The sequence below is a fragment of the Corapipo altera genome, unplaced genomic scaffold (assembly GCF_003945725.1).
Source record: "Corapipo altera isolate COAL_440 unplaced genomic scaffold, ASM394572v1 52, whole genome shotgun sequence".
In the NCBI taxonomy this organism is placed as follows: domain Eukaryota; kingdom Metazoa; phylum Chordata; class Aves; order Passeriformes; family Pipridae; genus Corapipo; species Corapipo altera.
The window spans coordinates 2,898,429-2,922,820 of NW_020884930.1; the positions used below are offsets into that span (position 1 = coordinate 2,898,429).

Consider the following 24,392-nt stretch of genomic DNA (forward strand, 5'->3'; position numbering starts at 1 on the left):
GGGATCAAACTCCTCATGTCCGTGATCACATCAGCCGCAGCTGGAGAGCAAATTCCTTCCTACCGGGCAGTCGGCTTACTTCTCAAATAATGAATATTGGTAATTGTTTGCCCCTTGACTTTGCAAAATAGTGAAATCTTTTGAAGTTACAACCACAGTTAAGAAGTTTTAGTATATAAAAAAAAAACCACTGTGGAGTTGAAATGGGGAGGGGAAACTCAGGATAACATTTTTCTAATAGAAAATATTAATCTAAACCATACAGAAATGTTAATGTGAGCTGTCAGAAATGTTTCTCTAGTATCATAATCTGTTTAATCTCCATGTGACTTTAAGTATCCTTGGTTCTTAAATGTTCATTTAGATACCTTTTTATATTTTCCTATGCTTCTAAGATAAATGATCAGTCTCCTTAATCTCTTTCCTTCTGAGTTTTCTCCATTTTATTTGCTTGTTCTTTTTAATCTCTCATAATTTTGCCATTTCAGTTTTGAGCTAAGGTGACCAGAAATATACAATATAACCTGAATGAGACTATTTCTCAGCTTTATATAACTGTACTTAAGTATTTTCTGTATTGTTGTCATTATTTTATGTCTTATTTATCCTATTGGCTTGACTTCTGTGACCAACTCATATGACAAATCATAATCATAAGAAACTGTATGAATCATATAAACCCCTTTAAATTTTCCTGTATTTATCCAATTTTATTTTACTTTATTTTTCTGGTATCATGGTTTCCCATTCATTTACCTTCTACACTTTGTGAGTTCTTGCTGTCTGACTGACCTAGCTGTCTGTCCTCTAATATTTGTTGGTTTTCTACTTGTTCCTTTTTTCAATTCACAAATAAATGATTCAGCAGAGTTCAAAAGTTAGAGACTATCAGAGCAGAAAGGGGTGTTTCAGACACTCATATTGTGAGAAATAGAAACCCAGTCGGGTGATTTCCAATTAGAATTTATTATATGATAAAAGCAAATTCAGTGCTGGGTGATCAGGGAGGGGTTTCAACAACTCCCAACGCCTGTAACACCCAAAGAAGACAGTTGTTCCACATTTATTTCCAACTAATTCATGAATATTCATTATACATAAGCATAAACATTACATATGGTTAAGTCAGACATTCAACAGATGTTTTTCTTAGACAAGAATATTATCTGTAAGTATCTATAATATTTTGTCAAGTCAGACATTCAGCAGATGTTTGCTTGTTATCTATACAAAGTTATAAATTTTTAAGAAAGGTGCTATTATCTAGCTAACTAAACAAAATTCCTTCACTATAAATCTTACACAAGGTAAAAGGGAGGTAACTTGTTTTATCTCTTTATAGGGGCCCAATTAAGTTTTACGATTTGTTTTTCTTTTCTCTCTCCAGGTCATATTGACCTTACACTGTTTTCTTTTAATTAGCCCGAATCATTTTCTCAGTTTATCACAATATGGACCGCAGGCTTAACTTGCATCTAACTTTTGAAATAGTACCAGAGTTGACGCCTGTGAAACTGTATCTAAACAGAATATCAACGCAATCTTTCATTAAACATTTGCTCTCAACAGAAATTTAGGTCAGCATTATGTCCATATTTTATTCCTGACCTAGGATTATTTTTTTCCTTAGTAGTCTTTTGTGTCAAAAGTCTCTTTTTTATTTTTAAACTTTATCATCAGGTGCTGTGCATTTCTTTCAACAAGGTAGTTTGAGTGGCAGAAACAGCACTGGCATGCAAGTTTACAATGGTGACTGAGGTTTCTGCTGAACTCTGTTATACCACTTGGCTTAATCCGTGAAAGTCTAAATTATACTTGCCAGCTCTTACATATTCATCACCTCTTAGGTATTTCTGTAAGAGGTGATTAAGACATCATTACCTTTGCAGAAGTCTAGTGACAGACAGACACTTTCAGATCATGCTTTTCTAGGTATTACATTTTTTGATTACTTTTTCCCCTACAGATGTTAGATTTAGTCTTATAATTTCTCATGTTATCCTGGAAGATTAAAAAATGCAAAAAAAAAAACCCACCAAAAATCCTAATAGATACTTTCTGCTTTAAACCTCCTGACATGCTTTAAAACAGAGATTGGATGCTTCAATATTTCACTTAAGCTGTTCTTAAACTCTTTCTAAACTTGTAAATCACCCAAAATGAAGTAGAATTTTAGAAAGTGGGGTAGTAGCCTATTAAGCCAATTTATTTTCCTTATAAAATGCTGGTAGTTCTTCCTTCAATTATATTTTTAGATTTTTTTGGTTGGTTAGGTATTTTGGTTTTTTTTTATTTTTAGTTCAGTGATTACGTATCTCTTGAGACTCAGTATGTTTTGAATTAATTAATTTTAATGAAATGTTACCATGTAAATCTTAGAATGTCAGAGTCTCTGACACCTATCAGATATGCAGTTTTAATGGTACTGTGGAAACTACTGCCTAGTGGTGTGGCACTATTGCTTCAGTGGCTGCCAGATGATGTTCAGCAGTTACAAAGATGTTAGGTACTCTAGAACTTACTGCACCAACAGAGCATCAACATTATTTTTTTTGTTTTTTTCTAAATGTTGAACATTTAGAAAAATAGCTGTTTGGCCATTTGGCAATGAAGACTAAGCTGTAAGATGTGAAGTCTGATGCCTCTGAACTCCCATAGCAGCGTGTATTCAGTTTGCCCTGAAATCAAAAATTGACAGTATAGACCTAGTGATAGTTTTTTTATCTTTCATGTCAAGTTTTATAACTGCACAGATTCATCAAGTGTTGTCTCTTTCCCTCAAAACCAGCAGCTTTGTTAAATCTCTATGTTCTTACAGGTAACATTCATCTTCCCCACACCCTTACCCTCTCATTCCTTATGGGCAGATATGACTCTGCAGGTTTCTCTGCCTTATTACCCAGGCTGTGCAAATGGGTAGGTATCAGTCAGTCATTACCTTTCTGGTTGGCCAGTCTATGTGCTTAACACAGATAAATTGAATGTCTTGTTACCTCAAAATAATCCCCTGTCACGAATGGCTTAATGTTCACAGACTGCTCAGGCCTTTTCTGAACTCCCTTGGCAGTGCTGAATTTGAAATGAGGAATCTTGATCTTTCTGATAAACTTTGCCTCATGGCAGTCAGCCAGTGTTGGTGTGTGCAGTGGAGGCAGCACAGAGCCTCTGTGCTGCTGCCCAGGAGTGATCTGTGAATGCACAATCTCACCCCAAATCAGGCCACATGTTACCTACTCCATTTGAAATCCCAATTATCAGACAGCTGTGCCACCCCTTTTTGCGCATTCCTTAAATAAACAACTCTCCTCCCCCAAAAACACACACCAAAAACTGGCCACCATGCTAAGGGTAGAGGGCACAGAAAATCCTGGGTTTAGATCAAAAGGAAAAAAACAACAAAACAAAACAACAACAACAAAAATCCCAACCAAAAAAAAAAAAATTCAACAACCACAAAAGGAAGAAGATAGTCATTTAGTGTCCTTTAAGTAGTGTTGAGTAAATCACTTGCAATAATAAAACCCCAACTCAGTGAAGCAGTTAGCCTGAACCCTGACCCTCACAGCTGGAACTGGAGGTGCCAAGGTGGTGGCAGTGGCCATGAAGGTGCCCCTGTGTTATCCAAAATACGTTCTTTCTCCCAGTGTGCAAGAGGCCAAATCCTCATTGAGTCGAGGTATTTGATTGATTTACAGTTCTGTGCAGAAAGGGGTGCTGGGTGATAAATCCACAAAGCCAGCACAACGACTACCAAAACTTTTCACTGAGTATACATTTTAGCAAATAAAGACATTAACATTCATTGTCCTCTTTTTAAAGAGTATTCTATCTTCTACTGGTTAATGATTCTGTCACTTCTCAAGCTAATTAGTCCCCGGGCTCAGTCTTTCTCTTTTGGGTCCGTGGGCGTCTTCCCCTGCCAGAATTAACTTTTACCCAGTCGGAGTTGATTTCACCACAGTTGCTGAGTTGTCTTTATTAGTTTTTTTCTTGTCTTCGGGTTCTGCCAAATGTCCTTGTGGCCTGTAAATTCTGCATTCTTCGTGTCCACTATCAGTGCTACATCCTTTTTCCCGAACTTTGTTAACCTCCCGTCTAAGATAGCTGAAACTTAGACAGCCTTAAACCCTTAACAAGGCAATTTTACCGACAAGTAATTTGCCATTCTAACACCTGGACGTCGCTTATAGCTTGCTTATTAGCTGCTGTTTCACGGACTAAATCTCCTTTCTTGTCAATTACGCTTGAAAGTGTACAAAGATCAAACACCAAAGGACATGCTCTCTTAAGAAAATTTTTACGAATTCCACATTTCGCAACACCTGGGGTGGCGACGGCCTCGCCCCCCCCGTGCCCTCAGCGGCTCAGACGGGCGTGGCCGTGGTGCCCGCCCGGTGCCGCCCGCAGCGCCGCCCCCGCGGGGCAAGATGGCGGCTGTGGCGGCGGCGGGGCTGTGGCGGTGCGCGGTGCGCGGCTCCTGTTTCCGTGGCACCGGGAGGGTAAGGCGGTCCCTGCGCTGCTGGGGCTCAGCGGGGACGGCGGCGCCTCGGGGGTGCTTCGCCACCTCCTGCCCCCCTGCCCCGGTTTGCCGGGGCGCCCTTGTCCCCTCTCAAGGCACGGCGGGACCCTGCGGACGGTGCTGCCCGCCGGGCTCCGCCCGCAGCCGCGGAGAAAGCGCTCTTGCTGTCGTCGGAGCTGTGTCGAGGGGCGGCTCAGGCCGGAGGAGGTCTCTGGCTGCTAGTCTTGGGGAAACAGCCAGGAACCCCCCCCGAGAGTAGGGACACCCCTCGGTTCTCCTCAGCTCCCGGCTCTGTCTCGGAGCCCCCGCAGAGGACGCGGCCCCTGCCCACGGCCGGGCAGTTCCCACGTCTCCCGTTTCAGTGCGGGCTGTGGGGGCGTTGGCGTCGCCCTTTGCCCCCAATACCAGAGCTATTTGGGTAACGTGGTTTGAATGTTGCTGTCCAAACTGTGGCTTGTGACCGTGGTGATCTTATTGCAGCATTCCAGTACCTCGGGGGAGCCTACAAAAAATCTGGAGAAGGGCTTTTTAAAATGGCATGTAGTGACAGGACAAGAGGGAATGTATTCAAACTGAAAGAGAGTAGGTTTGTATTGGATATGAACAGGTTGCCCAGGGAAGTTGAGGATGCCCCATCCTGGGAAGTGTTCAAGGCCAGGCTGGATGAGATTTGAGCAGCCTGGTCTAGTTGAAGGTGTCCCCGCCCATGGCAGGAGTTTTGGAACTAGATGATCTTTAAGGTCCTTTCCAATCCAAACCATTCTGTGATTGGGGGTTGCTGGACGCTGTTCCTAGTGAGTTCTCCCTGGGCACAGTGCTTCTTACCAGTGACCGCTTGTGTGTTTCTGAGATGACTTTCTACAGTAATTTCACAAGTCAGTTCTACCTCCTGAGTGAGGGTTGTTTTTTGGCTTGTCTATGATTTGGATGTTTGTTGGGTGTTTTGCTTTTTTTGTTCTGATTTGGTTTTGTTGAAACAGTTTCCTGGCTTCTTTATATCTCTGTTTACACATGAGGCATAATTTAAAACCTTGACCTTAAGTAGTAGAATGATTAAATTGAGTGGATCCTGTCATAGAAGCCCCTTGTGCAAGCTAGTAATGAGACGATAGCTGTCTAATGAAAAGATTGCTGAATTATACCAACTTCACTTCACTGGCTGCTGGATATCATTACAGTACTTTATTAGTCTTGGTGCAGTCTTCTGCCAGCCCCTGCTATGGCCTGTTTCCTAATCTTCCTCCCTGGAGCAGAAGGAAAGCTGCTTGCATGGTTTTGTGGTGGTTAGCAAGACCAGTGGGCTGTGTCTGTCATTTAACAGAGTGCCTAATCAGGGAGCCTTAGTACTGCCTAGGGGTTATGTCCATATCCTGAAGGAAGAGGGAGTCCAAGTGCTGTCTTGATTTGCAGTCTCTGCCTTCAGCTGAAGTTCTCCAGTGGGAGCTTTTCTCCTGAAGAAGGATGAGTAGGAAACTAAGAAAAGTCCCAAGAGAGAACCTTTACACTTCCCTTTTCTGGAGGCTTAGTAATATTGTGGTACTCTGTCAAAGTATGCAAATTTTATTTTCACTATAGAATAAAAAAAAAATCAGTATTTTACAAACTTAACAATTTTTTAGAAGTGGATCTGCTCTGAAGAATTGTATTATTTCAGAAAAATGCGATATTCTTCAGAATTTCCTTTTGGTCTACTTGTGTTCCTCAGAACTATCTTTTGTTTCTTTTTTTTTTCTTCTCTTTTTTTTTTTTTTTTTTTTTTTAGTTTGGTGTGACAAGCCTATTGCACATAGCTGAAGAGTCCAAGTTCCAGAAAGAATCCCTAAAGTACACACTTGATACAAATGCTGTAGGACTTACCGCACTGCTTTACTTTTGTGATAATTCTAGCTTTAGTTCAAGCTTTACTTTCTGAATTTTGTTACCCACGGCCCTTCTTCACTCTTAGTTTTTCACAGAATATTCTGAGTTGGGAGGGAGCTACGTGGATCATCGAGTCCTACTCTTAAGTGAATGGCCTGTACAGGGATTGAACCTGCAGCCTTGGTGTTATTAGCATCATACTTTAGGCTCCATTAAATTGTCACTGTAATTCCATGATTGTTCTCTCTGTTTTCACTTGTATTACTTATGCAGATGTATTACCACACAGAAAGATTCACATGCACACTTTCTCACACCAGATTTAAGCCCTGTGAAACCCCCAGTGCATTGTAGCTTTGGCATGTACAGATTAATTGTCTACCACTAAAAGTAGACTAAAAGTGTTATTTTTTAATTTTAGTGCTGAAAATGTTAGTAAATGGAACAATAAGTTGTAATTTTTTTACTATTTTAAAACAACCTTTCTTCTTCGTGTCGGTCTGAATTGAATTGAACAGTTGCATGTTCTATTAACAATATCATACAGGAGTAACCATTCAGTCTTCTTTCCTGAAATTGTATTAGAATTTCTTTTGTATTAAAATAAACACATTATGGCTCAAGTATGGATTATATTTAGAGAAAATAAATATAATTTACAGTCTTCCAATTTTTTGCAAATCAGGTCTAGTTTTGTCGTACTTGAAAGTGTTTGCAGCTTCAGGTTAAGGTAATTTTTGTATTCTAAATAATAAGGGAATTTCTGAATTATTACTGTAATGCTGCTGTCCCAAAGCATTGAATTCAGTCATTAGATTAGGGCTTGAGTTAGTTTAATGTATTGGGATGCTAGAAATATCCTCTTAGCTGTTTTTGTTGTGACTTTTGTGATGACATCAAAATTGCTCATTAGTGGGATGTTTTCTTACTGGTATAGTTTGCTAGATGTAATATTGAATTTTCTTCTCTTTTCATGTGTGTTTTTAAACACATTCCAAATATGTCTTTTTGCAGGGACCAATTCTTGAGAGGCTAATTTACTGTAAATGGTATTTCTGCTGGGACAGAGTGTGATGCTGGTAACCTAACCATGCTCAGTTTTGTCTGAGAGATGACATTGGTTTCCTTAGCAGCACCAGTACCAATTGGGACGGGTCTTGTGGAGTTTGATTCTGTGCCATTCTCCAGTAAAGAAGGTGGTTTTGTTGCCTGCAGTAGTAGAGGATCGACATCTTTAGCAGTAGTAAAGAATCAAAAGCTTTTGAATTTGTAAATATGTACAGATGTAGCCTCCAAATCACATGGATTTGTTTATGCATAAAGTTCAGTGCACATATGAATCTGAAGCCCAAATCCTACTGGGAGTCAATAATTAGTTGGTAATGATTTTCCATGTGCTTTAGTAAAAACTATAGACAAAAAATGCACAAAATAGCAAGAATCATGGTTAAAATATTTTTTCAGTAGTTCTCTAGTTGCAATGGAATATCTAAAAATAGCTCAAGTGCTTTCCTAGTCTAGTGTTAGCATAAAAGTGAAGGTCCATGTGTGTTGCTACAACACAATCTGGTCATTCTTACATTCAGTTTATAATTAAGGCGGTTATGGTTGTTACTTCCACTGGCATAAGAAAATCTGATCTTGCATAACAGTCCTGTATACAGAAAGGATTAAAAAAGTAACTTTTCTCTTAATTTCTTTCAGTTTTTCAGCCGTGGGCCAAATGTGCTGCATCAAGACAGCAGTGCACCACAAGCTGCGTTCTTTTCACCTCTTCAAAAAGTGATGTTGCCACCAAATACCTTCCAAGGGAAAGTGGCCTTTATAACTGGTGGAGGTACTGGGCTTGGCAAAGGGATGACAACAGCTTTGTCCAGTTTAGGTGCCAAGTGTGTTATAGCAAGCCGGTAAATATTAATGGAGATGTTTTAGAGCTGTCATTTAGTACCAAATACTGAATAGATCTGTTTTCTTCTTCATAAACTGGAAAAAATTATTCTATTTATTCTACTTCAGTGCACTTTCAAGTTATAATGTCATATTCTGGATTCTATAAACTTGCAGATCCATCTACAGATGGCTAATTGGGTAAAAAACAATAGGAAGAAATAAACTAAATGCTTTTCTGTGAAATGTGGCAGCAAACAACCCTGAATATTAAACATAAATTCAACTAAAACCTTAGGGAGAACAAAAAATAATATATTATTACAGGTGTTCTTGATACAGGTTTGAATCGCAATAAAGAATTAAAGCCATTCCTCTTCTGACTTTAACAAGAGTCCTGGTTTTCCCTTGATGAAGATGATCTTTCTGCAACTCTTTTAAGTAGCACTGCAGTAAAGTCTAGAAAAACAATCTCGCTTTTAATCAGATTGAACAGAAACATTGTGACATTCATCCAAACAGTGGTTTAGTTAGTTTTAAATCTCAATATGCATCTCTAATTAGTGCTGGTAGAGCAGTAGCTAAACTACGTGTGATGATTGTGTGTTCTGAAAGAAAATACTTCTTCTAGCTTGTGACATGTGATTAGCTTTAGAGAGTCTCTTACTGTAGTCACTTCTGAGTTGCTTTGAAGTAGCACTAACCAGAAATTACTTAGCTTTGAAGTTTTCATTCAGCAAGTTAGTGTCTAAACATAGTCTTAATCTTAAAGCTCAGTTTTTGTGAAAATCAGCAACATGCGTGTGCACAAACACCTTTTTTAAATAGTAACTCATCCTTGCTCAGCAAATCATGAGTTTATTAATCTGAATGGTAATTGCATTTAACTGAAATAAGGGATGTTGTCTACTTATTTCTAGGAAACTTGATGTTTTGAAAGGAACAGCAGAAGAAATTTCTTCTAAAACAGGGAATAAGGTAAATTTTTAAGGAACTGTGAATATGTTGCTTATTGTACTTTTTAGAATTTTTTTGCATTGATGTGCTTCTGTGGACTTGTTTAGCCTATGAGTGACATAGTTTTCAAGTCTAACAACTGCCCTTCGATTATTATGCAGGTTCATGCCGTCCAGTGTGATGTGAGAGATCCAGTTTCAGTTAAGAATGCTGTTGCTGAAACAATCCAACTGGCAGGACATCCTGATGTAAGTGTTTTACAGAAAGGAGAGAACTTCATTTTTCATTACTGAAAATACTTTGCATAGTAGGTATGAAGAAAACTACTATGCTAGTAGTAAATCTAAAGAGACACTAGACTGAGCAGTGGCAGTACTTCAAGATAAAGCAAACATTAATAGTTAGACTGGTTACTCTATTCCTATGGTTCTTAAAATACTTAGTGGCCAGGTAGACAAAACATCCTTATCTTTACTCTGAGGATTGACATTTTCTTTTAAACAGTAGGACAATTCTGATGGGATTCTTTGAATTAATTAAGTGAACAGAATATTGCCCTTAAATCCTCCTGAAAAGGTGACTTACCTGTGTTTACTGAATTGCAGCTGTTGCTTATTAACAGAATGTCTCTCAAATTAGAAATGGAAGTTATCATAAACATCTTCTTTGATCCTTGCTTAGACTTTTTAATGTACACAAAGAAAGTTCAAACTTGAAGACTAGTTTCTCATAAAATCAAGAAAAAAGTATTCAGCCAAGCTAAGCATCTGTTCTTTAATAGTTTGGCCCAAAACATAGGGCTCTTTACATCAGACTCTGAGAAGGGTGGTCTGGTGGAGTCCAGAGGATGATAGGCACCAAATTTTGATTTGATTATGAGGTAACAACTTTGATTCTACTAGCTGATAGAAAGTACGATGAGACTGTTAACCCTGTTGTAAAGGATAGTCAGATTTAAAACTGTTTACTGTAGATTTAGAATTGCTGTATGTGTATTGTAGACAATTTGCACTCACCAGGAGCTTCCTATAGATGTGGTAGAGAAACTACTGAGTTTTAAATATATTAAGAAGTGGAGAAACTATTTCTTGCAGCTGTTTGCTATAACAGTGCTAGAAATAAGGCCTGATGTGCTCTGTCCTGATACATTCACTGTCCTGATGCATAGACAAGATACTCTGGGATTTTTTGACTACTGCTAAATGCCATTTTTGGCCAGAACACATTATGATCTCCAGATTTTAAGTGTGTGCAGAGAGAGAGGAGGCTTTTTCCTGTATTTTATGTTTTTAGTACACCAGTAGTTTTCTGAATAAGTACTTCCCATGACTTGTTCTTTACTACCATTTACTTTCTCTTTAATTTCCCATATTCTGTGTATTTAAGATAGACTACAGAGTAAATTGAATATTCAGTTCTTTTTGTCCAGTTTTTCTTTTAGTGACAGACAAGAGATGTAAATTTATGAATACTACAAACCTGGGTATCACTCCCTGCCACTGTGCATGTGAGGTGAGATCTCAAAAATAGAAGTTAATGGCAGTATGATAGTCCTTCTAGCTTTGCTTTATTCATTCTGTCCCTAAGACCATTACTCCCAATTAGAAAGCAATCATTTTTTTGTTATGGATTATTTTTCAGTCCTGTATATCTCAAAGATTGTATTGTGCTGTCCTTAGTTCACTAGTTTTGTTATTATGTCTTTGCTGTATTTATTGAGTGATTCAAGTAACCACCTCAGTATCTTGAGATGTTTGGATTTTTTTTTCTTCATAACTCCAGGGAGGCCTTTACATTATATTTACTATCCATATGTATAATTTATGAGTCTTGAATATTACTAGTCTTATATTCATGTTATATGTGCTGTGCTCTGCTTTGTTATTGGATATTCTGATGTCTTCATTTAGCCTGGAAGTTCTTCAGGACTTTGTTTTACATGCAAACCTTCATGAATCGAGGTGCCATTCTTTAACTAATACACCATTTTATTGCTTCAGCACATTATATGATTAAATATACAGGGTCTGGCCACATAGGTTTTGGTTTAAAAACTGCTGATGTGATGCTTAAAACGTTATCTACTGTACTGGCTTGAAGGGCTAAGCAAATGGTAAAGTGAGAGTATTCTCTACCTAATTATTGTTTATAGAAAAGCAGCAAGTGAGGGATGTACATCTATTCAGTGAAAGTTTCATAGCAGTTGCTTGCGGCACAATGTATCAGAATCTCCTTGTCATGACTGATTTGACTTCCTGTTTTGCATGAGTCAGCCAATCCAGACTTTAGTTACCAGGTTGCCTGAACTTCTTTTGCTTTTATTCCCATGCATCCATTATATTAAATATATATTATATTGGAACTTGGTGGGGACAAGCTTTTCTGTTAGGATGCACTTGAGATACTGTGGAAAACAGTGACTTAAGTCACTCTCTACGGTTCCTCAGTACTAGACTAGTAATTACAGTAGTTTGGAAATATGACTCATTTTCTATTACTGACACATGTCTGTGCTGCAGATGTTAAAATTCTGATGGATTATTTTCTCTCTCTCCCCACCCCCTGTGCCTCATTTGATGAGGATATTTTTGCTTTTGTACCTGGAAACGCTAGGAAGTTTCTTGTAAGTTCTTTGTTTTTGTCTCGGGAATAGTTCTTTTTAGTTAACTCTCAAATTTTCCTTTTTTCAGGCTGTGATAAACAACGCAGCTGGAAACTTTATTTCCCCTTCTGAACGACTTTCTGCTAATGCATGGAGAACAATAACAGATATTGTGCTTAATGGTACTGCTTTTGTAACTCTGGAAATCGGAAAGGAGCTCATTAAAGCCCAAAAAGGTATCTTAAGATAAGCACCATGAGATGTTATTACTTGCTTTCCTTGCCTTACTATTGTTATAGTAGTTGGAAAAGAAATACAGTTTTTAACATTCTTCTAGAAAGGAACTTCACTATCAGTGAAAGCTGTACATAGGTATCACACAGTAGATCTGGCTAACAATTATTTCATTGTAGCATCAGGCCTTACAATTGGATCCAGAGGTCATGAGGTTGAATATAAAAATGGGAGTTCTAGTTGTAAAACGTTTTTAAAACTAAAAAAATAAGGCTTTGTGTAAAACAAGTGCTGTTATTTCTTTTAAATCTATGTTGGTTTCATTGAGCAACTAAACATGAGATATTTATTTACGTGAACAGCAAGTCAGGATATCCCCTTGAAATTTCCTCCTACACTTAAATAAGTAAAATTTACAGCTGTGCTATTTGACAAATAGTAGTAGAGAATATTACCTTTGAGATAATTTGAAAGATAAACTCTAACACTGATTTCAGTTTTGAAATTATTTTCCCAGAACCCTAGTTCTAGACTACCTAGAAGTTTAATCCAATATCATAGCTTTACCTTAAAAATATGACAGTTCTTTCTTATAGTTTAGCCAAAGATTTGCTTAACCAGATTATTGTCTTTAAGGGAAAGATAATGTATGCCCTTCTATGTTATTTCATAGATTATATACAAAGAACTGCTTTCATTTTATATTATCTTCCAGTTACAAATTGAAAAACAGTGAGGGTGGGTTTTTTTGATCAGAATTATATAATCTCAAATTCATTTAAAAGCAGTAGCTGTATTATGGTTTTACATGTGCCCTCACTTCTGAATCTTGTTTTCTAGGTACAGTCACTGTGTTGCAGTACTACTTTGGTATTTGCACTGTATTTCTCCAACTTCTGAATTAGTTGAATTTCTTCAAAACTTCTCTCCAAAAAGTACTCATTGAGTTTATACTATTTAATTATAACAATATAAAGATAATGTTATTTTGGTAGGTCTGTAACAGTTTTTGTTAGTATATGGGTATGTCCCTCCTCTATTTTAGCAGCACATGAAAAAATCATTCCACCATTCTGATGTTGATATTCCCACATTAGAAACCCATCCCCAGTTCTGACTTACTATATAATTATAGCAGACCATTTTAGCAGTTTGCCTTATGGCCTTCCAGGTTCATGCAGTGTCTCTGTATAGTAATGTGAAATATGGCTTCAAACGTGCTTTTGGCTTTGTTGTTGTGGAATGAAAAACTAGTTTCCTTTCTTCCATCCTCAGATTTGGTAAAATTCAGAAGTTATTCACCTTCATGTCATCTCTCTTGCTTTCCCTTCTAAGCTTATAAAACATGTGAATTTCTTTTGCTATTACTCACATGCCTTCTTTCTAGGGGATTCCATCTGTAAGTAAGAGTTTTTATTTAAGGCTTTCTTTAAGACATATTTTTGCAAGTAAATCAAGTGTACCTCTTTGCCCCCTCATTCTCCACCTTCCTTTTCTTCTTACTTGCATGCTTTTTTAATTTTGAGCAGCTGCCTTAGTTTCTGATGTGATGGTGATGCTAACTAATGCAGATATTTTAAAGCAGTCTGTGAGGATACTATGAATCTGACAGTTTTTAAACTTTAGGTCTGCAGCATGACCTACATTAAATCTAATGTAAATAATAAAACTTTTCTGCTTTTAGACTCCCAAGTTTTTGCTGGTATTTAAAAGGAATTTTTATTCTCCTAGTGCATTACGTATTTTTACAATGAGGGAGAAGTTAATTGCTGAGTTGTCCATTTTATGAATATAGGCTTTACAAATAAAAGTTGTGTATGAACTGAAGTGTACTTTAAACTTCAGAGATGTAAATTTATCAGTTATTCTTGCTTCTGTATTAGATTCACCTAACTCACCTCTACTTAACTTGTATTTTAAAAAAATCTGTGGTTTAATTCTGTGAAATGTATAATTAGCAATCATCTCTAGATAGCTTCAGAGTTGTTCTGTGTTTTGTTTCCTTGTGTTGATTTTTCTTTTCAGAGTCTCTCAGTGTAGATTACATTTTTATAAGCAGGGTCCATGGTTTCTGGATATCTGCTGGCATTTCAATCATGCTTGCTTATGGTTCTTTTTAGTTTCTTTTGTGTAACACTGTAATTTTTTACCTGAGTTTCTACTTCACATACAGTCTATCAGTGATGTATATTGTTTTAGAAATATCCCCTGGGTAGCTTTTCTAATTAAATTATTTTTAAAATATAGAAAGTAGAACACTTATTTTAGTTCCTGTGGCATAAGAGTGAACTGTCATCCCTTGTCCTCCATTTCCCAGTTACAGTAAGCTCATACTAGTCATTGACCAGACAGTTGGAATTTGCAGAATTCTATAAAAGAAAGATTAAATAAACAGTTGCAGTTTCCATTATTTTCCAGAATGTTTTTTGCTAAACCTGTTACAAAATACAGCATATAAAAGAAAGTAGTCTTTTTATAACAGAGTTTGTTGTGATAATAACGGAGAACATTATGCAGGTTAACTTTGTAATAGGCTCTGCTGCAGAAAAAGCTTTTGAAAATGTCTTTAAAAAATTACTTTTTTCTGCATAAAATTTTACTCAAGGCCTCAACTGTGTCATTTTAAGATTATGCCCCCCAGGAATTGGGGGGGGGGAAATGCTGATTTCCCCCCCCACTCCAGGAATTGATGAAATTAGGGCAAAATACCTGGTTACTGACAACTAGACTAATGCAGCTTCTGAAAAAAACAATGTAAGATCTTAGGACTTCACTCCAGTTAGACTGATTTGTGCATTAAATTCATTAATCAGTAGAAGTGTGAGGCTTTAGACCTTTGGAACCTCACTTACCTGAAACAACTCTTAAAAGTCTTGCAAAACGGGGAACTGAAATAAAAAGGCTTGAAAATAAAGTTTCCAAGACTGTATTTCTAAAATGCCTTTTCACAACCCAGAGTGAAATGGCATCCCTAACACTTGAACTGCTAACTTCTATACCACTGATATTACTTTTACCTTAAGTTCAGAGTTTGATCTTCATGTATTTTTGTTTGTTTAGTGTGGGAATTTTTTTAAATGTGTTTGCAACTTCTAGGAGCAGCGTTCTTGGCTATTACAACAATTTATGCAGAGAGTGGTTCAGGATTTGTGTTACCAAGTGCCTCTGCCAAAGCTGGCGTAGAAGCAATGAGCAAGTAAGTAATACAGCAAAATGTGTGTTCTGGTTTTCACATCCTTTAGGTAGAGTAATTGGTGTGTAAAAGTGGAGCTAGTTGGTGTAATCCTCCTAATCCATTGTACCAGGCTCCAGTCTTGTCTTAGCAATATCTTAGTATGCTGACAGCTTCTTACAGAAAAAAGTATTAACTGTTATTGTTGTGATAGTTTCTATCACAAGGCAAAGATACAGACAAGTAGGACTACTACTTTTGGCAATAGCAAGTTCCAAAGTTTCAGTTTTAAAGAGTTTTGATATTCAGATTCTCTTGCGTTCTCGTAGGTGAACCAGCACTTTAAGACAGTTATTAAGGGAGCTGTTCAAGGTCTATAGTACCTTGCATGTTCTTTTGTCTCAGGAAAAGATGTACTTGCATTTGGGTACACTATACTGTGAGTTCACCTCTGTTTAGTTTCATCAAGAAATTTGTTTCCTGTCACTATTTTAAATTAAGGTCTGCAGTTATACTTAATTCAGAACAGTGTTGTGTAAGGTGTTCATGTTAGTCGGCAAGCAAAAGGATTTCTCTCATTATTAACTTCAGGCTAGTCCATAGCACATAGACCTTCCTCTGCACTTCAGCAGAAGGAATTGAATAGTTTGGCAGCTTTCTGCTAGAAAAGTTACTGCTAGAATTCTTTATCCAGAAAAAAATGAAGGACTGAATAATGATTTTGATTTCTGTTCTATAGAGCTATAACTGAAATGTGTACTTTTCAGAGACTTTATGACTCAGCTAATTGATTCACCATAATAAATCATCTATCCAAAATACTTGTTATGCAGACAAAATGTCATAAAGCAAAATAATTTTGATGGTCCCATTTTAGAGTGTGTCCTCTGTTTTGTGTTATTTCAAAACACTCAATGTGAGAACTGTGTTGAAAATGTTAGAAAAGTATACCTGTGGGATAGTCCAAGTAGCCAGAGAAAGATGGTGGCCTAACAGTTGTTTGTCAAGGAATTTAGGTGCTGAAATCATCTGTGATTTTCAGGGGAGTAAGACTTGCTCCTTAATGCTGCTTTATCTATGATGCATCTATTAAATCAATATTCCTATTTGTGAATGCGTTTTTGTTTTGTTTTTTTTTTCTTCTCTGAAATGTTTTTGTTAAGAACAAGAATAAAACCTTAATAGAAATGCTTGTTTCAGAAAAGTTCTAATGTTTTTTTTCTGAATGGGATTATTAAAATATTGTGTTTAAAATATTGATGCGTTCTGTTAATGAATTTTTAGGTCTCTTGCGGCTGAATGGGGTAAATATGGCATGAGATTCAATGTGATTCAACCAGGTCCAATAAAAACAAAGGTACATAGCATGAAGTAAAACACAACCTTGAATATGCTTTGTAGTACAGACTTAACTTTAACATAGTCTAACCTTTTCTATAGCTGTTTAAATTCAAGTATGATTTTTTTGGTAGTCAAGACTGTGCTGGAATATTGAACACGCTTTTCACTCAGATTTTTTTGTAAGATAGGATTTCTTGAACTTCAGAAATGTGCCACTGCCCTTTCTACTACAGCTGATTTAAACTGAACCCTTTTTAATGTTTCAGAGAATTTGTATATCAAAATACTTAATGTTGATTCTTATCAACTCTTCGTACCTAGTTTGTCAAGTAAAGTGAGTTTGGACAGTTGGTGGAGTAAAGTGCCTGTTTCTGCCTGAACTCCTAATTATTAGACAGAATATTAATTCCAAAATCTCAGAATCTGTTTTAGGTATATGAGAACAGAATCTCACTAGTTTTCTTGAAAATCTCAAAACTAGAAAAACTTAAGTTGGCAAGGAAACGAGAACCTTTGATGTGAGTGAAAAAGAGGACTGGAGGGTTTGAAGGAAGTAATCCAGACCAGCTGGAACAGGAAGAATAAAGAGAGCAGTCCTGCAGGAGGAGAGAGGAGGATCCGTTTCCCATTGAATCAAATTATTACAATTATGAGCAGTAACAGCTAATAATGGTATTGCTACTACCTGTAAAATGTTTCACAGTTGGTTTTACTGTTGTTTTGGGGGTAGGGGTGCAGAGTTGCTTTTCTTTTTACTTTTTTTTTGTCTTTTTTTTCCTTTTCTCCTCTTGTCAGTTTTAGATCCGCTGTACGACTTAGTTAAAACTCATTTGACTGTAAAGAAAAGCAAATGGCAGAATCAGCAGGGTTATAAGAATGTTGAAATAGCATTATAAGATCAGACCAAAAGTCCACCAGGTCTTGTATCTTGTGGATTTTTAGACAAGAGTAGAAAAGAAACATTTAATAACATTTCTTATTTGTGTCATCAGCCTCTAGCATTCTGGGGAGTTTGATACAGTTGGTGTCTCTTCCTATTGCAATTATCTTCGTAGATTTTATTCTTCCATTACTTGTCCTGTTCCTTTTTGAATCCATATAAATGTTTGACATCCACTATATCATATCATGAGATCTTTTCGATTTATAAATTCTCATCATTTTTGGCAAGTTAAGTGCTTTAAATGTCAATATTATTACCTCCTGTTAATGTTTCTCATTTAAATGAATAGTGTAAAACACACTTGAAATACTGTGTGTTCTTAATAAAGTACTATATTTGTTGTACTGGTTCCAAGTTCAAATTTCCCTCAAAACATAAAAAGGCTTTACTTAAGACAGCGTTTTGCAAAATCAAGGTTTTCTGCCTTAGGGGCTGTATCCATTTATTTAAAAAATACTGTTGTAAGTCATGATGGGAAAAGAAAAAGGCATACAAGCTCAATAGTGTTAAGGTTATAAACTGGCTTTTAAAAACATGGCAATAGGCGACTTAAATGGCATAACTATAGCCATATTTACATAAATTACAGTGTGCTTTAACTCATAACTTCAGTAGCAACGTAAATATTACTCTTACATTTTTCACATTAGGAGGTTTTTCCTTGTGGAGGAGCCAGGAAGAACAAAAAAAAACCTTTCTATTTTGCATGCCATTTTAAGCTATTCAAATACTAAAACTTCCAGTGGCTTACTTTAGTTCTAACAATTGCTGCAATTTAACTGAACTTGATTTTTTTTTCTTTTCCGTTTTATTTACTCTGTCACATATAATTTATTTCTGGCCACTTTCCTACTCTCTTCTCCCCTGATTCCTCTCCCCTGTCCCTGCAGCAATTTTGAGTCTTGCCTATTTCTTCACATGTTTACCAAGGGTGTTTGAGAAATAAAGGTCATTAATCCCATATGTGTTTCACAGATAGATGATGGGTGAGTATCCCAAAAGTGTCAAATTCCAACTTATCATCCTCAGTAGTTGCAACAGGGATAAATTGTTTTCTCTTTCCTACTCCCTACTTATTCATGCTACTGACAAAGAGGGTGTAGGCAGCTTACTCACAAATGTTATCTTCCATGTTGTGTCTGCAGAGTCAAATCTCCCTTGGATTTTATTTTCTGATGTAGTTATAACTTTAATGTTTCCCTTAATTCTCAGGGTGCTTTTAGCCGCCTTGACCCAACAGGCGCATTTGAGAAGAAGATGATTGAGAGGATTCCCTGTGGTCGTCTGGGAACTGTAGAAGAAATTGCAAATCTTGCTGCCTATTTCTGCAGTGACTATGCAAGCTGGGTTAATGGAGCAGTGAGTTTTGGTTGATCTCGTTTGTAGAATTAATCCCATGATGGTGTGAGTTTTGCTGATATTATTTAAAGCACTGGTTTCAGAAATGAAGCAAAACATCTTACTTTGAAATCCTTTACAAGTATTATTCACCTTTTGATTGTAGTGCATGGTAGTTACTACTTTTAAAAAGAACTTTTAAAAGTACTTTTAAGTACTTCTTTTAAAAAGAACTTTTAAAAGTGATTGAATTGCATTATTTTGAGCGTGGGGTTTTCTCACCCAAATCAATAAAAATTACTTTCACAGTTCATAACAGGGGAAGACTATAGAAAACCCACTATTACTAAATGCACTGTTTATGTTTTTTCTAGGTTATTAGGATGGATGGTGGAGAATATGTTTCTATGGCAGGAGAATTCAATGATTTGAAAAGGGTATTCATTTCCTTTCTTGCTATTTTACATTCAAACACTCGAATGTGTAATTATTATGTGGAATTCAAATAAAATGCTCTTTTTCTTTTATTAGGTTACCAAAGAGCAGTGGGATATGATGGAAGCAATGATTAGAAAAACAAAAGGCTCTTAAAGTACGTAACTGTATGGTGGAGATTCTTGGAAATGAACCACTGCTTTTTCATTAATATTTATAAATAACCATTTGAGAAATAGCCTTCAAAATATTTTGTATGCTAATTTTAATAAAATTTTTTGAAATTGTTGTATTTTGAATATAGCTTATGTGTTTTTCCCCATCTAAAATCTAATCTGTTGCCAATAGTGAACAGTAGTTGGTATCTGAAATTTTACTGTTCTTTAGATTGTCTTACACAGCTGTGGTCTACAGTTAGCTTTTTTTTTTTTTATCTTTCAGAGGATTTTTTCCTCAGATATATGCAAGTGTCTCTTAATATTGTAATTTTAATAGTGTTTCAGCACTGTCATAACAGAATGTGATTATTAATCTGAAGAAAACAACCCCCAGAATTAAGTTCTAATCTTCACACTTCAATAAAAAGTTGTAAACTTACAAGTAAAGTTTCAAATTATTAGCAGGACTAAATACACTGAGACAGGATGTAACTCTTGTGGTTCCTTACAAAATCTTGAAATGTCTAACTGTCTTGGTCTCATCTTTTGTGGCATTTTCAGTCTGTTAATTAGCTTATGCTGAACTTTAAAAATGGCATTTAAGGACTTGAAATGCCTTTCTGAGAAGCTCATTCTTTGTCATGATTAACAGTGTTCTTGAAAATGAGAAACTAAAAATCATTTGTTATTAACATATGTGTGACTAGGGGAGTCTCTCCATAAAAAGCGGTTTGTATAAGACTAGTAACAGACATTGGTAAATTGGGACTGAAAGTGTTGTTACCTCGTTTGTTGAGATTTAGAAAAAATCCCTAGGTTTCATTTACATTCACAGGCTGGTACTAAAGAAATTTTAAGATGACATTACCTCTGAATTTAGTCAGTTTGTCCATCCCAAATAAGCAAGTGATAAAAAAGTTGCTGTCCCTCTTTTAGTATTATATTTTCCAATTACAGAGTTGCCAGTTGTTTTCCCTCCTGCTTCAGACAGTGGTTGGAATTCTTCAAAGAAATTGTCAGGCTCTGGCCTTTACAGCCTGAAATCAATGCCTTTTTTCTTTTTTCTTTTTTTGTATTTAACCAGAGCTCCAACCTGTCTACACACACACAGGTGTGAACCTAGCTTTGTATGCTTTGAGACTGACACAGTGATTTAAGAGTCCAGACCATAGAAGCAATTCAAGGACGTCTTCCTCCAGGTGCTGGCAGTGGTCATGTGTTTTTCCTCACAATTCAGGACATATTTACATATACCAACATCTGACTTTGAAGTCACTTGATTGCCTTATTACAAATCTGAAGCAAGGTAGTATGTGTTCTGCCTGAAGTGTCGAGTACGCTAGTGCAGGCTTCCATGTGCCAGCTTTCTCCCATGAGTGATGGTCCTGTGGGGGATTGAATAGCATCTCTGGCACTGTCCTTCAAGGTGTCTATTGAGCATAATGCAAAGATTTTTTGTAGTATCTTGGGTTTGTTAGGCCTACTGTCAAGATTGAATTCTGACATGATATCCATGTCTTATCCCCAAAAAAGTGATTTAATTCAGAAGTTAGGCCCATATATACTGTTTTTTGCTCATCATGCTTTGCATATGCTTATGTTTTCTCTTTGTATGGCACAGTTGCCTATAAGACTTTGACACTTGAAAAACAAGTGTTTCAGAAAAAAAATTCAAATATATGTTTGTGAGCTGTGGTAACATCAAGTATTTCTCTACAGTATTTAGTAGGTTATCCTGTGGAGTTGGGCTGTGCATGGTCTGTCCTTTGTTTAGAAAGCAAACTTGGCAGAGCTCATTTTGGAAATGTTTCTCTTCTGCAGCAAAAGCAGTGGGTTCCTATGCAAAAGTACTTAAAGAGTGTCAAGGGCTTTTGCAGTTTAAAATGAAGACTGATTTTTGATCTAAAAATTAAAAAATGAAAACATCTTTTCTTTCATTGTTTTACTCATCCAAGAGATTAAGACCAGCTTTGCATCTGGAAGAAACTCAATTTATAGTGAACCATCAGAGTTACTGCAACATATCCTTAAAGGATGGCAGGAGTTGCTTTATCTGATAAGGTCAAAATATTGGAGGAGGGCTCTTAAAGCTTGTCTTGTAAATAGATACTGGGGATTTATTCAATAACAGAACATTTGTCATTTGCAGAAATGGGTATTTCTTCTGAAATATCATCTTCTACCTGTTTACTGTTCATAGCTAAATGAATTATTAATTGTAATGTGACAACAAAACATTTTTAAAGCATGTGTTATTCAGTGATGGAACCAGAAAGCACATTTTAAATTTTAATGAGCGTCTGTAATAAGAATAGACTTTCTTTTATCTTACCTATACCAGTGACATCCATTTCAAACTGCACAAGTTAGTTGCTTTTAGTTTCTGAACATTCTATCAAGATGTATATAATGTGTTGATGCTGATTTTAGAATTGGCATATAATGTTTTAAGAGTTATATGTTACTGGATAGTTTATAAAATATTGCCTAATACATAGACCTGGTTAAGTGAAAAAACATAACTCTGGTCTTGTCATCCACGTCTGCAGGAAAATGGAATAGTCTGACTGGGATGCATTTCTTTCATTAAGACTTGGTAGGGACAGGAAAGGAACATTACAGTGATGACATGAATCTTAAACATCTCTTAAACATCTCAAGTTTTTGTTTTGCCTAAATACAATTTAATGTATAAATAGAGGAGCAACGTATGACATCTGAGCTCAGGAAAAGAGCAAAAGCAAGTGACTTTATAGCAACTGGTTTGGCTTGAAAATTTCATAAGAATCTGTTCCTAATGCTAATGAGAATTAGACTGTCCTGAAAAGGCATAAAATATCCCAAAAACCCAAGAGGTGCCCAATCCATAAACACGCTCCACAGCTGGGTATTGCACACTGACTGACATAACTCACAGTCATCACAACTGCTTTATTCCAAAGGTAGCAAAGCTGGCAGGAGTTAGTGTCCTCATTAAACATGCTGTCTTAGACTGGCATATTTACCTGAGATTGTTACATTCCTCATCCTATCTGAGATTGCCAGTGAGCTACAATGTAAAGGGAAGTGTGAAAAAAAAGTATTTATTTGTGGCATAATCATTCTATGGAGATGAGATTGGAGGGACAGGAAGGTAGAGAAATGAGTCAGAAAATGTGATGGTATACATTGGAGATTGCAACAGGAGTCAGTAGGGTTGCAGAAGCAGTTTAATTTTCATGAATCGTAAGGAAAACTTTCCTGGATTCCAAATACCTTTTTTTAAAATGATTTTTGCATGACCCATCAGTCAAAGGTGTTATCACTTCCATGAATTAAACTTGGAGATGCCCACAAAGGAGATTCATTGTCTGTTTTCAACTGAAAAGTACATCTTGTCTGCTTGATTAAATCTTGTAATTACCCTTTTTATTTCTGCTGGTGATTTACTGTCTTTGAACCTGGTACAATTTCTTAGATTAATTCAATGCTGTAAGGACAGTATTGTGCTATAGTAGAGGCTTATAAACAGGTTATAAAAATCATTTAAGATTGCAAATGTAAGAGACCAGTTGTGTTACCTCTTCACTGTGATACTAGAACTGCCATCAGTCTTTGATTCTCCAGTTTCTGGCAATTCCCTCCTCTTAAATATTTTAGTTACTGTTGAGAATATTGCTAATGGTTTCCAATTCAAGAATTTGCTTTATAAGCAGAAGATGACTCTATTTGAGTGGTGTTCCTACCTGTCCATACTGGCTTCCATGTTCATTGTCACATGAACTGCTCATTTATATTCCCTTTTTTTCACATATTGATAACATGTAAGTAAAGACACCGAATTGTAAGATAGTTTGTGCCTTTATCTGATTCCAGGAGCGTTTTGTGTTGTTACTGTTAAGCGTGTAATCCCACTTCAACCAAGGTAGCCCCACAGTCTTTTATGTGATTGTTTAATATGCAGTAAAATAGTCTTTGGGGTTTCAGTACACTGGTGCACACGTGATATAGAACAACTTCAGTTGATTTCAGAGGGATTTGGATGTGCTCAGCATTTCAAAAAATTGGGCCAGGTATGTTTGGGTGCCTGAATAGGGATTCTGTGCTTCCTCATAGACACTGCAAATTGATGTGGATTTCAGTTTGCCTCCATAACCAGGGATTATAACCATGATTATGATGAGGGCTTAGTATAAATCAGAAAAAGCAAACCTTGTGTAACGAAACAAAGACTTAATCCAAGTTTAAGTGGAGTCCAGCAGCAGCATGTATGTATCTTGTTCGTTGGCGAGGTTCATTTTGCGTAAAAGCGCTTCTGACTGTCAGTATCCTGATCTGTATTTGACATTTTATCATGGAATGTGCTGTTCTGAAATTTTGTAAGCTTGCATGGGTAATCTTTTTAAAGATGCATAACTAAATTGTAAACAGGGAGGATTAGATCAGTGCTGTGTACTGGACATGAACTGTTGAGGATAGAACAGTGCAGCAGTGAACGAACAAAAGCCAAATTACTTCGAGGTCTGTGTTCAATCCCAGTTAAGTCATTGGTGAAAATTCACGTGATATTCTCCATAATGGTCAGCTGGGCAGTGTTAGTGACCCCTGAGGTGGGCTGAGGGACAGTGGTGTGGGCACAGCTAGAAGCAGGCACTCACTTTGCCTGACCTGGTACTGCTAAGGTCTACTTCTTTCAGCAAACACTGCATTTATAATGCCAAAGGTTTATGAAGGGCCTAATAGTTACTGTTCTTGTTTTTTTCTTTCAGTATTACTGAAAATTTGCTGGCTTGTGCTTTAAAATTATTTGAAAATCACCTTCTTTGATTTGAATACCTAACACTGTGTTAAATTTTAATCTGTACACATCTAAACTAGAATGGGCTACAATTTTTTACAGCATATGTGTGATTTGTAGGACAGTTTGAGCCTTTGTTAGCTTGAATGCTTATTTTGAATGTTTATTT

At 36.6% G+C, this 24,392-nt stretch overlaps 1 protein-coding gene across 1 annotated transcript; it reads left to right on the plus strand.

Annotated features, from left to right (window-relative positions):
• The first annotated feature begins 4,415 nt into the window (after positions 1-4,415).
• DECR1 (2,4-dienoyl-CoA reductase 1) lies at positions 4,416-19,830 on the plus strand. Its single transcript, XM_027659077.1, has 10 exons — positions 4,416-4,499; positions 8,084-8,286; positions 9,187-9,244; positions 9,385-9,471; positions 11,914-12,061; positions 15,156-15,255; positions 16,516-16,588; positions 18,728-18,874; positions 19,228-19,290; positions 19,385-19,830. The coding sequence occupies exons 1-10, from the start codon at positions 4,428-4,430 to the stop codon at positions 19,442-19,444; spliced, it is 1,011 nt and encodes a 336-aa protein (XP_027514878.1). The 5' UTR covers positions 4,416-4,427; the 3' UTR covers positions 19,445-19,830.
• The last annotated feature ends 4,562 nt before the right edge of the window (positions 19,831-24,392 follow it).